Here is an 18,321-nt window from a genome sequence, read left to right as displayed (position 1 = left end):
CTAGAAGGCCCTCAGAGGTGGACCTCAGTGTCTGGGCTGAACGGTGGAGGTGGAGATGCTCCTTCAGATATATATTGCCAAGGCTGTTTAGAGCTTTAAAGTTCAGCACCAGCACTTTGAATTGTGCTCAGAAACATGCACAATGCCTTAGAGTTCTTAGAGCTGGGGCCATGGTAGGAAACTAAAGAGGCAGCTGCATCCAGCTCCCAGGAGTGCCTGGTCAGAAAACGCAATAAGGAGGCCCTGGAGTGTGCCGTGCTACAGCACTGGGACCTTGGCTCCTGTCCAAAGTGCTGGTTCTGTTTGGGAATAGCAGCACACACTGGTCGCTGCTTTAACACTGGGTTCTGAGAATGTTTAAATGGAACATCTCCTTAGGAAGTTTCTAAGATGTTTCATGAGCCAAAGTACTTTCAGATGTGCAGTATTCAGGGTGGCAAAAGTCCCAGAGTGATTAGGTAGATATGCACACACAGAGAGAGACATTGGCAGGATTGTTCATGAAACAAATCTAATTATTCTGTGATGATCATGTGTGCCATATAGTTAAAAAGTTTCAGTTGTGTGTGAGGGGAGGTAATCTGTACTGCCTCCATTTCGGCCAAAGCCTCCTGAAATCTTAATGATTTATATCTGGAAAAAGGAAAAAGCTGAACTGAATGCCATTGGAAAATGAAGGAAAATAGAAACATGGGTGGCATTTATTTTACATCTGCAGGACATTCAAATGCACTGCTGCAATTTCTCTTAAAGGAGTAACAGATACAGATTTTTGCCTTGTGGAATCCCTTGAACATTGCCATCAGATAAATTTCATTGGTCTAGATAGCCAAAACTTATTTTTTACTTATCAACAATCTTTTGTGCTTGCTTACTGAGAAGGATATATTTGGCCAGTCTCATGCTAATGTGAACCACTCCCTCTACCCCCACATTTCCAGATAGGCTTCATTAAGCTGGTGCATTATGAATTGCTTATTTAAGGAGAGGAGTGGTGCCAAACTACCACAAAAACATTATTTTGCTGGTGTGGGAGGGAAAGAGGAAGGTAAAGCTTTCTGGATAACTTGTGCCTGTGGGTCTAGCTTCTCTGGTTCAGGAAAAGAAAACCCTGACCACCTTATGTCTAGACAGGCCAAGGGAGGAAGAGAAAGAAAATATATGTGTCTGAGAGAGTATGAATGTGGAGAAAGTAAGGGCGGGGGGAATCCTGGGCCATTTGTAATGGAGAAGCTGGCATACAAAAGTCCATGTCTTCGGATGCATGAAGCATTATCCTGATGTGTAGGTACATGTAAACCTGGCTGGCTAGAATTATGAAACAGTAAGGTGAGAAAAGTACAGACAGTGTCATGATGACTATTTACAATGGCCATTCTAAAAGAAAAAAGTAGAGAGATGGAACACCATCTTGACCTGTGTAGTTGAGAGTGTGTGGGTGATCGAAAAGGCCAGAGAGCAGCACAGCTTCAATTTTGCCCCTTTCAAAACCTGTACCTTGTTTTTTGTTAGATATAAAGGCAAAGCCTCTCCTCCTTCCAGAAGGGAGGAGTTGTGAACGGGAGCCTTTTCCCGCGTTCTGGCCCCTGCTCAGCTGCCCTGGCTGCTGTGCCATGCCCCTGGCAGCCAGCCAATCAGGCAGAGGCTTGGGGGGGGGGTTTAGCCACTCAAATGCAGCCGCTGCAGTGCTTCCCTTTCACTGTGCTGCTGGTTTTCGTTGGAATTATAAGAAATCAATTGGATCAAGTTTTTTAAGAATGGAAATCATTTATAGAGTATATTCAGAATTATTGTAAACACATTAAGAGTTTAGCAGGCTTAATATAAAAATGTGCAGTAGTAGAATAAAATGTAAATGGAACATAGGGGATAAAAATTAAATTGGTTTAATTTGGAAATGCAGTAAAATATGATGAAAAAGGAACTACAGAAAGAGGAGGAGGGAAGTCATATATATACAGTATATGATACATTGTTTGATCTTTAAGTTTTCTTTTTTTGAATATTTGTATGTTGTAAAATTAATTATATAAATAAAATTATATATATATAAAGAGAAACATGAACCCTGGGTAAGTGCCTGGAACCCCTGGAAGCTCACAACACTCAGAGATCACTCCCAAGTGATTAAAATATTTATACTGCACCACAGTCTAAAGAATACTGTAGATCTCTCTGCAAGCATGATTATCATTATCTGATGAGGAAAGCCTCTTAACAAGCCAATGTTGCATAATTTCGCTGGCTCTGGCGGTGTGGTTTTATGGATGAAAATATCTGCACATGACAGCTGACTGTTACAAAGCTGAGTCTGGCAATTGAAGTGAATTTCCTTTTAAAATACCTGTTTCGAAAGCTTAGATAATTTGTAGGTGTGCGGAAGCTAATCCACTTCATTTGATTCAAATGGGCTTGAAACAGGCAGGGGAATCCAGTGCTTGATCTACAATGCTTGATCCACACATGGCATGGGAAATTCTGTATGAAAAACCCAATGGAAGGAGATGGGGTACTCCTAAACAATATGCTATATTATGAAGCTTTTTCATTAAACCTCTTTTACGTTGATGAAGGTACGAAAACACTGGGTAGCCCTGGAGGAGAAAATGTTAGGCCAGGGCCCTTTGTGGACACTGCCTTTCAACAGGGCTGGCCCAAGACATTTTGACACCTGAGGCAAAGAACAAATTGGCATCCCTCCCCTCCAGGAAAGAGGAAGTGAACACACATTCTTTATGACAGTACAAAAACCCGCAAAAACAATTTTGAAAGGAAAGGTTTCCTGTGGATCCTGCTGCCTGAGGCAGGTTACCTCACCTTGGTTCACGGGTGGGCTGGCCCTGCCTTTCAAAAAGGCATAACTCATTTACTTTGTGCACTTTCTTGAAATGGAAAAATGGTAGTCTTGCATTTTGCCAGTCTGTTCACCTCTAACACAGTTACATTGTCACCCTGCTCTTTTTTGAGCCCACATTGAGGAAAGTTCTGGCAAAGGATAGCTAAAGGAAATTTTAAGGTGTGCAATTTTCCAAATAAATAATACACCTGTTACACCCTGGTCAAATTAACTTGCATTATGTCAAATATGGCCCCTGATAGGTACTATGGACAGCCACAGCCACACCAACTATTTGATTTGGGTCGACTGGGTTAAAGGAAAATAGTGTCATATAAGGAATAGTTCAACCTGTCCCTTTTCCAAATCATTGAGGGAAACATCAGATACATTTTGTTTGCATAACTCTTGATCTCTTTATTGGTAGCTGCTTGGTTATCCATTGTACAGAAACTGAAAACTTTATAAGATACTGATCTTCCATTATGGTACAAAAATATATGAAATGTATTTCTGAAAGAATCACAAATTTACTTGCGAGCTCTATGGCATACTGTTAAACCTGATACATTTCACGATGGAACTCTGACATAAGTTAATGAACACCACTTGCAGCAAGAAATCTCAGTGATTTATTATTAATAAATTTGTATGCCACCCTATATCTTCAGGTCTCAGGTTTCCATAGAAGTTTTAAACTCTTGACTTTGAATGACTATGGTAAATATTTTGTTGATGTGATCCATCTTTTAGCATTGTTTTTGAGTTTTTAACCTTCTTCACAGGTGTATGTATTCTTTCCTGGTTTCTTTCTGCATCCTGAAAATCCAATGACAATTGTTGCAAAACATCAAGTTCTGTTACAAAATAGCAAGGGGGAATGCTCTCATATAAGTAAAGTAAGGGTTGCAGCCTTCACCTATTGGAAAGTGAAAGCTCTAAACTTTGTACCCTAGAATAATCCCATTGGAGTTAAAGGGGACTGTCCATTTGAAATTTTCTGACTCCAAACAGTAGGATCAACAAAATGACTCACCCTCTGGTTCAAAATTACACTGCTCAGATAAAGAAAGCTTTGACTAACTGGGAGCGGATTTTGTGTGACCAAACTAAATTCCTTTGACTAGTTAAACAATCTATAGCCTTTTAAAACTGTCTTTGTTACTATGTTACATATTTTTATGTTTATATATTTTATATTTTTATATCACCCGGTGATCCTTGACTGAAGGGTGGTATCGAAATTTAATAAATATTTGTGTGTATGTTAACTGCTTTAAGGTTTTATTTACAAGCAAGCAGTGTACATTTTCCATGAAATAAATATATAATAAGTAAGTAGACTCAACTGGCATCAAGTTGTCAGGAACTGGAAAGAGGCGGAATGGTGGAGACCGCCTCTCCCTCCTCCTGAACCTTCCAGAGAAGAGGAAGACAGTATAGATTTACAGCAGTGGTTTGCGGAAGGTAACGGCTCAAAAGCAGATGAGGGGCAAAGTTGGGAAATAATGGAAGAGGAAGAGGAGGAGGAGGAGGAGGAGGCAGAGCCAGACCAGCTGGCTGACACATTATTACTAGAAAGCATTCCAGACACTCCTTCCCCAGAAGCTGGTGAACATTGAAAGTAGGAGAGCAAGTGGCTTGGAGGCAAATGGCCCTAAGCAGCCACTGTAGGGTGGGTGCTGCTGATGATGATTGAGGAGAGAGGGGGGGTGGAGATTACTCGGAGCAACGCCAATAGGCTGCATTTCTAAGCCTCTCTCTGTGAATATTGAATAAAAGACACTGGTAAGAACTTTCCTTGCCTATCTATTCCTGGCAGCCTACCGTGGAGGGATCGGATTCCCTGATGCCTGACACAGGTTTCCATAAGTCTTGGAAGCTGGAAGAATAAGCTGTTTTTGTTTATTAAACAATGATTTTTTTAAAAAAACAACAACCACAAACCGTATATATTTCTGAATACCTAGGATGTTGTTTAATGTGCAAAAAACCATTTTTGATTGCCTTGTTTCCCAGACTGATAGAGGCACTTCTCAAACCTGAGTTAGCCACTTAGGCAGAATAATAGAGATCAGGCCAAAGGAAGAAGTACTTGGAGAGAAAAAAATCTGTAACATTACCAAACTTAATTAGTTCACTCCAGTCACTCCATTCTTCTCCAACAGTGCAATACTGTCCAGCTGCACGAAGCTTCAAGATGTATTCTTTATCCTTTGGGAACAAGTGGTAGGTTTTCCCTGTTTTTTTCTAAAAGCAGGATATTGATCTGATTTATTCCTTTGTAGGTGAAGTGACATTCAACAATTTGATTTTTTAAAATAGTATTAGTAGTGCCCACCCAATTCCACTGTGTAATGTAAAGACGACTATTTCTCTTGTGCAAAAGCATTCAACAAGCTGCTTCCTTAATTCACTCACTAGGAAAATACTTTCCCCTTGGAAGGGGGTGGACCCACCCAGCTCTTACCTGGGAGATTCCCTCTATATGTTCCCGGTCTCCCACCCTGGAAGATTTTCCCTTCTCTGCCTCTTTCACCAGCCATCTATCATTAACCCAGATTAGGTAAAGGTAAAGGGACCCCTGACCATTAGGTCCAGTCCTGACCGACTCTGCGGTTGCGGTGCTCATCTCGTTTATTGGCCGAGGGAGCCAGCGTACAGCTTCCGGGTCATGTGGCCAGCATGACTAAGCCATTTCTGGCGAACCAGAGCAGCACATGGAAATGCCGTTTACCTTCCCACCGGAGTGGTACCTATTTATCTACTTGGACTTTGACGTGCTTTTGAACTGCTAGGTTGGCAGGAGCAGGGACTGAGCAACGGGAGCTCACCCTGTCATGGGGATTTGAACTGCCGACCTTCTGATTGGCAAGTCCTAGGCTCTGTGGTTTAACCCACAGCGCCACCCGTGTCCCTTTAACCCAGATTAGAAGACATCAAAAAGCAAAGTAGATTAAACAAAACAAAACAAACAGGGAGACACCTAGATAGAATTTCTAGACTGGCCCTATTTCAGAATGTTGTGATCAAATTTTACTATACCGCCCACATACCCCATTTTTCTTCCAATGTGTAACCCATGGCAGCCTACACGTGGCTGTCTCATTCCTAAATTCATTCCCCCATGTGTAAGTGTTTATATAAAATAACAATACTTACTGTTATAATTCCATTTCTCAGTTCATCCTTAAGGGAAAAAAGTAACATTTTTAGTTGGTACTGGTGTCAAATTTTCTTTGTGCTATTTTCAAATTATGCTTGATTTCACAAATTCAGCTGGGTACTTTAATCAGCAAGGAAGGCAAAAGTTGTCAACAGCAATTGATTACATGTGTCTGTGACTTACTTGTTGGTAGATTGTTTAACTTTCCTCCCAATCTTTTCTTTGCTCCACTGTTTGACATGACAAACAGGATTGGCTTGGGGCATTTTACTGATGGTAATTCTACACTGCAGGTCCTGGGCCAGATAGACCCTTTTCTCAGCCCATCCATCTTGTTGAATCTTGTTGATTCCTCATGTGCCTCACCAATCCCAGAGTAGCAGTACTGGGTCCTCTGCAACACCTTTCCCCTCTTTGGCTCTCTATAGAACTTTCCTCATCCTGTGAATCATTGCAAGTTGCTTCTATCCACCCACATTTTGTCATAGCCTTTCTAACATGGAAGTTGAACAAATCTGAATCTCATTCTGTTTATTTCAAGAATTGTCATTGATTCCAGCAGATATTCATGGTTCTAAAACTGAATTCTATATACATTAGAATTCATTAGAATCATCAAAATGTGAAATGGTCCACCCCCTCCTTTGGGTTTCTACACGAGATATGCACATGGGACAAGCAAAGATGACCAAAAACAATTCAACAAAGAGAACCACAATGGCCTCTTACCTTTAGGTAAAGGTAAAGGTACCCCTGCCTGTACGGGCCAGTCTTGACAGACTCTGGGGTTGTACGCCCATCTCACTTAAGAGGCCGGGGGCCAGCGCTGTCTGGAGACACCTCCGGGTCACGTGGCCAGCATGACATCGCTGCTCTGGTGAGCCAGAGCTGCACACGGAAATGCCGTTTACCTTCCCGCTAGTAAGCGGTCCCTATTTATCTACTTGCACCCAGGGGTGCTTTTGAACTGATAGGTTGGCAGGTGCTGGGACCGAGCAACGGGAGCGCACCCCGCCGCGGGGATTCGAACCGCTGACCTTTCGATCGGCAAGCCCTAGGCGCTGAGGCTTTTACCCACAGCACCACCCGCGTCCCCTCTTACCTTTATCTGGTACTTAAAACAGTAATCTGCATTTGTAGTAGCAGTTGGAGGGGGTTTCCATTCTACTTTACAATACAACAGCAGTTCACGACAATTCACAGTGATACATTGCGGTGGGGCAAGTTTTTCTGGAATGAAATAACCCATCTTTTACTTGACAGTAGGAGAGGTGTGAGATTACAAGGGCATTAGAGTGGTGAGTCTTTCATCCCTCTCTTAAATATTTCATATTCACATATGCTATGGGTGAGTGTGGCCAGGTTTATAGCCAGGAATGTTATGGTGTGAGGTCATGCAAGGGTACAGGGTGTGGGTGGGTGTATCTGCCACTGAAAAGCTGTGATGTAGAAGCAGTCAGATATGTTTTTGAGGTTGTTTAATGATAATTTTACAAGCATTTTAAATTAAAGGCCTATTGCAGGGTTGCACGACATCTGACTATCCAGATGTGGCTGGACTCCCAGTAGCCCCAGCCAACCTAACCTGTGATCAGTGGTGATGGGAGTCAGAATCTAATATTGAGGCCACATGTTCCCATCCCAGATTTATAGCTATATCAAGATTTCTAGTACTGCTGGCAGAAAAAAGTAAACCAATATACTCCACCCTCTCTCACCGTAATCGAAAGGCCAGGCTTGGTGATCCAAAGTCTGAATTGGTGATTCTTTGCTTGAGCCAGTCACCTGGAGGGTAATATGATTCTCAGGAACTTTTATATTAGGAAAATGGCACCCAACATGTCTTCCAAGTTCATTATTTTTGTATTGGGGACATTCAATGCTTTCTCCATCGTTTTCGCTGCATGCAAAAATATTTTGTTAAAAACCCAACCAGGAGTAGCATACTCTAACCATTCCCTACCCCACCCCCATTTAACAAATGAAAATGAATTACAAATATATCAAGTTTAGAAAATACTGGACGTCATTAGGAGCATTCCTGCCCGCTTCCCAAGTGCAATCCATTGAAGTAACATGAACAGTGTAAATGACACAGGATAAATTTTCAGCTGATGTCCCTTCCGGTCCTGGGGAGAAAAATTAGGAAAGATCATGTTTAGTAACATGCACTGAAGTGCTCAGAGTACTTTTATCATGATCTCATATATGTGTCATCCATGTTTATGAGTTTGGTTCTGAGTCTGAGTAGCTGCATGCAGGGGTGAAGGAAGGGGGTGCAGGTAGGTGTGATCCGCCCAGGTGTCCCCACTGAAGGGGGTGACAAAATGCTGGGTGGCATTCACTGCAGGGCCTACAGCACGCCCAAGCCACGCGTCTCTCCTGGGACACCTGCAGGCTCCGCTCTGCCCCAAACGGTCTGCCCACCGCCTCCCCCTCAACTGTAGGGCAGCTGAGTGGGAGGAGGCAGGCAGACTCCTAGGAGGCCCCACGGAGCGTCCTGCCCCGGCTGGCCCTGTCCCTGGGCACAGGGCACATGCACCGCCCCAGGCGCCTGATCAGCTTGCTCCGCCACTGCCTGCATGGGTTCTTCTGATAAGAGTTAATGTAAGGTTACCAGACATCCCTGTTTCCCGAGGACAGTCCCAGGATTTGCAAATCAGTCCCCATACAAAATCCATTGAAGTTGAAAAGTGTCCCCAGATTCATTGGAAAAAATCTGGTAACCTTAAGTTAATGTGCTCATCCTATAAGTTTGAATGAGGTTAGACTAAACATGAAGAAGAACTTTTTGATGGCAAGAGCTGTTGGACCATAGAATGGATTACCTTGGAAGGTGGTGGACTCTTTTTCACTGGAGACTTTTAACCAGAGATGGAATGACCATCTGTCTGGGATTCTTCAGCTCTGATTCCTGCATTGCAGGGGGGGGGCTGTACTAGACAACCCTTGGTGTCCATTTCTATGATTCTATGAAAGTGTTTCCTTTTTAAGGTCAAGTGGTGTCAAGTGTGTTTCACTACAAGTTCCATTGCCAATGTTCACCCTAGGGTGTTCTAAATTCAATCAATATGAGGTCAGAGTGCTAATCCCATATCACACCCCTTGTCACCAGAGTTATGCATACCCTGGCAGCAGTTCTGTACTTCTGTAGGTATGATATGATTGCCTAGAATGACTCAGATGGACTCAAACATGGTGGTATAGGAATGAATGACTCATATACCTGTATGCTGGCATCATCTATTAAGTATGCAGCAATTGGTTTTATTTACACAGAAATGAGGAAATGCCTGTGTATTAATGATAGTTTAACATGGAAAATGGATAAATGTGTATCTCTAACATGGATTTTTTCCACAGTTTTCTAAGGTACTCTAAGCTCCTAAATGGGTCAATGATTTCCCGTTGAGTGTTTTCTGTTTCTCTAATGTATCCTGTTACTCTGAATGTAACCTTTGAGCATGTGATGAAGTTACTGAGTTGCAAATTCGCCATCTTGAAAGAATGGTGGCATCTAGCCTTTCTCTGAATGCCACAAAGAACAAAAGGATGTAGATGGCTCACCAACTCATCCATAGGCTAAGGTCACTGGGGGCTGGAATGTGGAACAGAGACCCAGTTTGGATTTTTGGAACTATCTTTCATTTCTAAGTTGCTGAGCCTGTGCTGGACAGCACAAGACATTGCACGAATGTTTTGGATGTATCATTTGATGTATTTTGTTCTGTTTTCGAAAAATTTCTGCATGTAAGCTTTGAATAATATTTTTACGGGATTGGACAATGTTTATTTCCAAAAGTAGTTAGTTCTTATGCACCCAGCCACTTCAGTCTCTGCAATATTAATATCTGCAATATAACCTGCTAATCAACTTGAAAATATATACTTACCCTCCTCCTGTGCAAAAGTTCTGTAGAAAATAGAGTACAACAGAACAATGAGCCGAACTGTGTCAGCAAATCCTAGTGTGGCCACCATGCTATTTTTCTTTTCTTTATAAGTGGGGAGGAATGAGTCCTAAAGTGAAAGAGGGGGATTTCTTTTATTTCATTCCTTTGGTACATTTTTCCTTTGAGTGGTATTCTGCAAAGCCATTCTGTTATCATGCCGCAAGGACTTTCATTTGTGTAACACAACTGCCCCCCCTTTCCTGTGCCCTCCCCAAATCTGGGTTGGAGGGTTAGCAAAGCCCCCAAAACAGATTTATAGGGTGTGTTAGAAAAGGTGTGAAGGGGACAACTTCTGTTGTATAAATGAAAGACTTTGTGTAGACTTTCTGTGGACAAAACAACTCTGATGGCTACTGTGTTTTGTGTTCAGTAGCTTTTATAAAGAAGGTTTCATTTTAATGTTCTACAATGTTCCCTCAATGGGACATGCAATACAGAAGTTCAGCTTTTTAAAAAATGTTCTTTCTTGTTAGAGCTGGCTAATAAGATAGGTAGATAGATAGACAGATAGGCAGACAGATAGACAGATGATAGATTATTTACCATGCAGTTTTCTTATCATGTGTCCCCCCCCCAGTATTCTGCTGTGCTTGCTATATTTTATATGAAAATGTCATTTATAAATATTTGAATATAAATAAATACATTGATGGGGACTGCTCATGTGAGCAATGAAGCTTTGGAAAGAAATACTCATAGAACATGGCAGTAACCTTTTTCCCCACAAGCAAGGACCAACCGAACCTGAAATCATTTCCCCAACAAGAAACTGCTGCAATCTAAAGGTACAGGGAGTGTAGAACTTGCAACTGAACAGTTTTGGCAGCTTAGAGGATTGGTGGGTGGGTGGGTGTTTGAGACCAGAAGGATGGCAGGGATGCTGAGACTGACAGAACAGATTGAAGCACCTTTTTGGGTCTGTGGGAATATTCTGGAGGGCCAAAACAATGGAAGTTTGAAGGGGGGATGAACTTTGATGATGAGGAATTGAGAGTGGCAAAGACCTGGGGTGGGACAGGACTGGTGACTGCTGCCATGCTGATGGAGGGATTGGGCCCTTAGCATATGGAAGGTTAGCAGATAGGGATTGGGTGGTGGGGTTACGGGAACTACTGTTGCTGCTGCCCACCCCTTCTCCATCAAGCTTGTCGTAAAGGTTGTGAATGTAGCCCTTTTTCTGCTGAGTGGGGTGTTATTCTTACCTCCTCCTCATACGGGCTCAGAGAGATGTGTAGCTGAGAGAAGCTTTGGTAGTGCACTTGCAAAGTCTGCTTTACTGAGAAAGCAAGGGTATATATGTTGTTCTCATGAGGAGTGTTGCATCAGTCTTTCATGAATTTCCTTTTTTGCTTCCAATTCATTGAACAAGGAAGTATGATGGAGCACGTTCTTTTGCTTCTGGTGACTTCCTTATGTTTTTGATGGTGCATGAAGAATAATTCACCCTAAACAGGCCCACTGAACCCTAGAGAGGTCCTTACCCAAATATTTTGCTGAAGGTGATTTTAAGGTTCATGAAGAATAACACGCACAATAAATAACCCAACTGAGTTTATACTTCACCTAATGCTTTCTTTATAATAGAATCATAGAACCATAAAGTTGGTAGGTACATATAGTCCCCCCCCCCCCGCAATGCAAGAATCTCAATTAAATCCTACAAGACCTCTGCTTAAGAACCTCCAAGGAAGGGGGCCTCCTCTGCACTGAACTGGCCACCTTAAACATGCCTACATTTTTCTGATGGATTGATTGAACACCTAGGGCTCAGTCCAAACAAAGGTGAGGTGCAAAGACTTTCATATGAGTGAGCACAGTGGTGGTTGTTGGAGGTACCTTTTCCACATGGTTGGGACCTGAAGATGAGGTGGCAACATGTCTGCACCATTTTGTGGTCCTTTGTCTTTTTTCTAGTTTCTCAGTTGCATTCATTTTATTACTGATGCTCACAGCACTTTCTCAAAATTTCAACTGTGCCCACTGGCCATAGCTGTCAACTTACTTTGAAAATAAGGGACCAGCAGCCTTGAAAATAAGGGACCAGCAGTCAAAATAATGGACCTGCAGCCTCACCTGTTCCAGGCACTCCAATCTTCCTGTCCTCCTGCAGTCTGGTCAAACTCATGCTGGTAGCTTCGAGAACACTGTCCAACCAACTTTGGAACCAGAGGTTCAACTGAATAGAATCTGAATCACATGCACCACAAGGCCTATGCAGCCTCAACTTAAGATGGCTCCCCGGCCTGGCTTTGCACTGCAAAGTTTGCAGCAGCACGTGCAACAAAATGGCGTCCAGCATTCAAAAACCCCCTCAGCTTGCATTAACTAGCCACACACAAGGCATGCAAGCTCCACCCCCCAGTCGTTCTTAGACTTCTTATTGGGTGAGCAACACAGCCAAGCAACAGAGTTGGAGCCTCCCTCCTCCCTGGCCGGCAGGGAGGGAGGGAGAGGAGCTGCTTCCTTTGAAATTTAAGGGACATCATTTGAGGGACATTTAAGGGACATCTATCAATAAGGGACAGCAGCGGGACATGGCGCTGGAATAAGGGACTGTCCCTTCAAATAAGGGACACTTGACAGCTATGCCACTGGCTCAAAAGAGGTTGGTGACTGAACTATTGCTAGCACTTGGGTGCGGAAACGTTTCACAGAGTTTGAGTGGGACTATGAAAGAGAAATTTCTTGCTAAAAGTTACAGTTCATGGAAACACAGCAGAAACAACACCACTTGTTTTAGCTAAATAATTGTGGTATTTTCCTTTGTGTGTGTACTTTTCTCTGTGGTGAGGGGCATCATTAACTGATAAAATAAGAACAGACAGTACTGTATCTGGAAAGCTGCTCTTACACAAATCTCTTTTTAAAATGTGTATGCGTCTTTGTGTGTGTGTGTGTGTATGTGTGTGTGTGTGTGTGTGTGTGTATGTGTGTGTGTGTGTGTGTGTGTGTGTGAGAGAGAGAGAGAGAGAGAGAGAGAGAGAGAGAGAGAGAGAGAGAGAGAGAGAGAGAGAAAGCACAAAAGTTTTGAAAACCAAATGCCTTCTTGTGGTATTTTACTACTTCCTTCTTTCATTTCTAAGTAAAACTGCATCAATACTTTGGTATATATGGAACGGTCTATTAAAACACTTTCAATGTTTGGATTGATCTTAAATGACTTTGGGTCTGATAGGTCTTTGTATCATTTGAACTGGCTTGTTCTATGATTCTATTCTTTCTTAAAAGGACATCCGAATTTGAGGATTCTTTCCTCCAAGAAAATAAAGTGAGATATATGTATATACGTGTGTGTGTGTGTGTGTGTGTGTGTGTGTGTGTATGTGTGTGTATGTGGATAGATAGATAGATGATAGATAGATATAGTTTGAAAAGGCAAAAGCAAAGCTAAAGAGGTGGTAGTTGGGATTCTATGATTTTCTTAAGCCACTTGATGCAGTTTCTGAAGTTTCCATGAGAAATGAATGAGAATGAAGTTAATTTTGTAGTGCATCTTTGCTGTTCACAGTACACTGTGTGTGCTTTGATGTTCTCTTAATTGGTCTTTTCAAGTATATTTTACACTTTATCAGAGAGGCTTATAAAATTAGGAAGGCCTGAAAGAAAAATGCTAGGGATGGCAGGGATGAATTGAGGATCGAGCTGTCAATTGAATTGGAGCAGAATCGGTTCCTTTCTGAAGAGGAGTGAACTTGAACTTGAACTAATGCCTTTTTGGACTGAGTGAACTTGAATTGAAACATTTTTTAAAAAATGTACTTTCGGTGTATTTTAGGAAGTAAAACATACTGTGTTTAGTGGGTTGGTTCCTAGGAAAATGTATGTTGCAATAGATAAATAAATGGCTTTGAACACAAATATTTGAAGATGTTCCTCTTCCTTTATCAACTTACCTATGCTTTGAGAGAGTCGCGGGAGGTCCTTCCCCATGTCCCATCATTAGGGAAAGCACACATATACAAAGGAGACAATATTCTCTGTGTTGGTGCTCTCCAAGAGTGGTATGTCTAGTGCTGGCACTGTATTCTTCCAACTGCTGGGTTAAAACCTTTTTATTTACCCAAGCATTGAGAATTATGGTGTATTTAAGCTGGTCGAATAGTTTTATTCCTCTTAGTTTTGTTGCATTGTTGTTGGTTATGTTTTACATTCTATTTCCTATGCATTCTGCCCTGAAACCAATTTTTAGGTAAAGGTGCAGTATATACCTTTCAAAAACACACACACACACAAATAAATAAATAATAGCTGATGTGGTTTTTCTCAGATATCAGAAATGTGTTCTTTATTCGAAAAGGCTCCCACCTCCCCCGTTGATAAAACAGCCTGTCTGCTGTTTAAGCTTTCAAACTTACTACTAAGCACAATTTTGGTCCTTTGGAGATTTTCTGTCTGATTACTGTACGCATGTGAACTTATCAGAGATCACTGATGTTTCCTTTGGCTTCTCAAATTTCTTACTTCAGATAGAACCATCTAGAATCAGCCATCCTGCTGCCTCTTGTCCTTAGCTGCTTGGAGCAAGTTACATCTGTATAGTCTTTAGAATAAGGTTACTAGATTTTTTCCAAAGAATCTGGGGACGCATATTTTTCTTAAAGAGAAAAAAAGTTATTTAAAATAATAATAATTAAGAAGTAATATCTTCTATTCTGGGGTCTCGTCTGTCGCCCGGCCTTCCTCTGGGCCCCGGCCTGCTCTCTTGGAGCACTAGTTGCCGTGGAGTAGGCTCAGGTCAGGCCTGGGCTCAGCCACGTGTCCTTGTCCTCCCGGTACTCTCCTACCTCTCCTCCTTAGTGGCGGTGGCAGCATTGGTGCAACAAGATATGGGCTCCTCCTCTCCTCCTTCTCCGTGCTTCAGCTCCGGGGTTTTCCTGGCCCCGGAGTGTCACTGGGCAATCAGCCGGGTGGCTGGGCGCTCTCGCTCCCGGCTTGATTTGGATCATGGGGTTTCAGCAGTTCCCCCAGTTGACACGCTGGGCGTCCCTGGTTCCCCCTTGGCAGTGGCAGTGGCATCAGCAGTCTCAGCAGCTCGGAGCCAGCTTGATAGCACAGTTGGCTCTGGCTGGCTTCAGAAGCTGCCTCGCTGCCATGGCACCCGCCATTTTGCCTCACCAGAAGTCCCCATATGATGTATCTTGTGCCGTTGAACCAATCACACAACATTCATTCCCTGCTAATAAATCTACAACACTTAAAATATAAATCCAGGGACATTAAATGAAATCCGGGGGCCTTCCAGGGACGGATTTTGTCTGGGGATAGATTTGTAAATCCGGGGACTGTCCCCGGGAAATGGGGACATCTGGTAACCATACTTTAGAATTTCTTCCATCCCGTTTCTGCTTTCTTAGCCTAATCAATCAGGTTTTCATCCTATACATTCTATTAAAACAGCATTCACTTACGTTGTTGAGTTTGTTTGTCTGTGTGTACAACAAACCATGCTTACAGTTGACCACTAGGCACAGGGAGGCACGTGGGTGGGTGTGGAGATCACGCAGGGTCCCTGGATGTTTAATGGTCTATTGATCCCTGTGCCACCACTGTGCTTGCTTCCCCGCTGCCACCAACGCGTTACCCTCTGGTAAAACACTGAGCCCAGACAATTGTTAAAAGTGAACCAAAACGACAAGTTTATTTTAAAAATATTAACAAATTTATGGCTTCTCAGATAATATTCCTGTCAGTATGTTAACTTTTGTTTCTTTATCGGCCTATACCTTCCTAATACCTTCTGACTGATTATCTCAACTGTTTGACTGACTCCTCTTAACAAATTTTCTCACTCTCTCACACCAGACTAGCCCAGCCCACAGACTTATCTTCTCTGTCTCTTCTAACTCCAGACTGTCTTCTCAACCATCCTAACTCTAACTCTCTCACTCCAAAAAACCCTCTGTGCTAAAACCTTATACACAGTTAACTCTGCCCCTTGGGTTCCCGTTGGTTAGTCATTTTACAATTAGTTAACCCTTTCCTTATGAACCCAGTATGATGTCACACACCTATGAGGGCAAACGCCACAGTGGGGAGTAATGACAGGCAGCGGCAATGCAGGGTATAACAAGGCCACAACTTTATTGGTAACGGGAACATTGGGGCATGGCATGACATAAGCATCTGTCTCCTCTATGCCTGGGCAGCCTGACTGCTGGCTTAATCTCCTTCCCAGCCTGCCTGCTGGGTAACCCATAGTAATTGCCAACAGGAGGTTCCCTCCACAACACAGACTGATCCAGTGGGTCCCACAGCAACTTGGATGTGTGGAATCTAGTCGCTGTTCCCCTGACTGGAGCTAGGCACTTGCTGTGCCCAACAGCTAATATCCCTTATGATAAGCCCTCTTAAGTTATGGATCCTACCAAATGCCTTCCCCTACTAAGTTGTGACAAGTATAACAGATACAAACTGAGGTGTTGGAAGGACTGAAGCTGCTGCGGTCCAAGCCAGGGAAAGTATAGTTTTTTTTCTGGCTGGCATCCTGACCAGGAGCTTGCCAAAGGCCTCCATTAGTTCCCAGGGACATCATAGGTCTAAACCACAGCAAACTAGCTCCCTGTCACACTGGGGAGCAAGCTGGACTCAGTGGCATAGGAAGGGGTGTGTGATGGGTGCAGGCTGCCCCTGGTGTCATCCCTGAGGGGGGTGACAAAATGGCAAAAATATGAGTGTGTTGTTGTTTAAAAAGGGCTCACAAACCTTTTTGGGGCTCACAACAAACACCATGAAACAAGTCTGGCACTGGGCACCACGCTGCAAGGGCTGGTACTTTCCACGGGGCCTGCAGCATGCCCGAGCCACGCGTCTCTCCTGGGAGTGACATGGTGGTTTGGGTGCCTGCAGGCTCCACACTGCCTGAAACGGCAGTGTGGGGCTTGCGTCTGCCAACCGCCTCTCCGTCAGCCACCCTACACCTGAGGGGGAGGCAGTGAAGAGGCTTTGTGCAGTGTGCCCTGCCCTGGCTTGCTCCGCCCTCAGGTGCAGGGCATGTGCGCTGCCCCAGGCACCCAAGCAGATAGCTACACCGTTGGCTGGCCTGCCATGAAAGAGTGGCAAACCAGAATCTCTCCTGTTGTTGAATCTCACCTGAAATGTAAGGGAACTCTCCTATTTTAATGCAAGTGCTCAGTGCCACCTGTTTCCAAACACATTAGCCCCCCCCCCCCCATATCAGAAAACTGTGAAGTACAGCAGAAGATGGTGTCCAAAACTATGGCTTGGTTACCTAGCAGTGAGTCACAGAAGCCTTTTGGATAGGTTTGTGAGCAGGGGCACTGGGATACCTAAGAAACTCCATTGTTGAGTTGTTCAAGATATATTTCCAGTTCAGGTTCTTCAGAGGACTTATATTTGACACCCATAGTCACTTAGTAAAAAAGAAGCCTAATCTATGCAACTTTTAAGATCTGTGAGAGCAGATTATAATTATCTCACTATTTGCAAATATTTCCTATAGTCATTTCCTCTAGATTTTCATTTTTGATACAAAGCTATTCAGTAGTAAAGATCAGTCCTAGAGAAGTACTGCTGTGGTTTATATTGGTAATAATTTGATCATACCCTATATTTCTAGGTATGGGGTTGAGCGTTAAGTCCTCTGCTGCTGTTCTGCTCTGCATCCTCCTGCGGGTTTCTCAGTCATGGGCACCATGTAAGTTAAAATCTGACAAAATGAATTTTTAGCACAAATACCAGTATTAACAACTCAGTATTAGCAACCATATAAGCTTGGTGTGCCCTGGTCCATGGGGTCACGAAGAGTCGGACACGACTAAACAACTAAACAACAATTAGCAACCATTCACTTTATAATGTACAAAAATTACAAAGAATAGAATGAAATTTAGAGCTAAATCAATTGTAAAGGTTTATTTGAACCAAGTCTTTGTAGCACTAAATGTCAGAGGCAAAATTCGTAATGTTCAGTATAAAGTAAGCTCAAACAGTATCGTATATGTTGCAACTTTCAGGACAGAACACAATAGTTATGCAATAGTTACGTAAGGTGAAGATCTCATTAGAACTACAGAGATCTGTAGCATGCAACAAAGATTTTTCTTTTAAAAATGTTAAATAAATTAAGTGTTTTCTTATTACTTGGTTTTGGGGTGGGATTTTTTTTTTTTAATATTAAAAATTCTAAGCAGCATTACTTATAACTAAAAGCCACAGGAATTTGTGTCTTTTGTTTTCTGGAAGTAGTTCAATAAATGTAATTTAATGTTATATCCATGGTCCGGTTATTCTTTTTTCTTTTAAATGAATTCTAGAGAAAAACATCAACCTACCATTTAAAAATCACGATTATGATGGGAAATAATGATCTGCTAGTTAATACTGTACAAAATTACATGGATTCCCTC

At 42.7% G+C, this 18,321-nt stretch overlaps 2 protein-coding genes across 3 annotated transcripts in view; one reads left to right on the top strand and one right to left on the bottom strand.

The window, feature by feature from the left end:
• Window positions 1-18,321, top strand: part of CRLF2 (cytokine receptor like factor 2) — a 41,126-nt gene that overhangs the window by 10,461 nt on the left and 12,344 nt on the right. Inside the window, exon 2 of one of the 2 annotated variants that reach the window (XM_081907681.1) lies at window positions 17,532-17,609. The exons of the other annotated variant lie outside the window; for it this stretch is intronic. Within the exon in view, the coding sequence (XP_081763807.1) occupies window positions 17,534-17,609 (76 nt within the window). The 5' untranslated portion in view covers window positions 17,532-17,533. The remainder of the gene's footprint in view (window positions 1-17,531; window positions 17,610-18,321) is intronic. 2 annotated transcript variants of the gene reach the window in all.
• Window positions 3,269-11,189, bottom strand: LOC309367955 (granulocyte-macrophage colony-stimulating factor receptor subunit alpha-like). The gene is made up of 8 exons (XM_081907729.1): window positions 11,158-11,189; window positions 9,896-10,022; window positions 7,999-8,131; window positions 7,721-7,902; window positions 7,105-7,232; window positions 5,999-6,025; window positions 4,960-5,086; window positions 3,269-3,655 (listed from the first exon to the last, which is right to left on the bottom strand). Exons 2-8 carry the CDS (start codon window positions 9,981-9,983, stop codon window positions 3,606-3,608), a joined length of 735 nt encoding a protein of 244 aa, XP_081763855.1. The 5' UTR covers window positions 9,984-10,022; window positions 11,158-11,189; the 3' UTR covers window positions 3,269-3,605.

Source organism: Podarcis melisellensis (genome assembly GCF_964234715.1).
Source record: "Podarcis melisellensis genome assembly, chromosome: 4".
In the NCBI taxonomy this organism is placed as follows: Eukaryota; Metazoa; Chordata; class Lepidosauria; order Squamata; family Lacertidae; genus Podarcis; species Podarcis melisellensis.
The sequence above is the reverse complement of the archived record's forward strand: the minus strand, read 5'-3'. Positions and strand labels throughout refer to the sequence as shown.

Bases quoted from the DNA above. Each gene is read 5' to 3' on its own strand.
- LOC309367955 (XM_081907729.1), bottom strand. From the start codon at position 9,983: ATGGTGGCCACACTAGGATTTGCTGACACAGTTCGGCTCATTGTTCTG. The intron at 8,132-9,895 runs GTAAGTATATAT...TTTTCTCCCCAG, and splicing joins AACTTTTGCACAGGAGGAGG to GACCGGAAGGGACATCAGCT. The intron at 7,903-7,998 runs GTAATTCATTTT...TTTTGCATGCAG, and splicing joins TTTCTAAACTTGATATATTT to CGAAAACGATGGAGAAAGCA.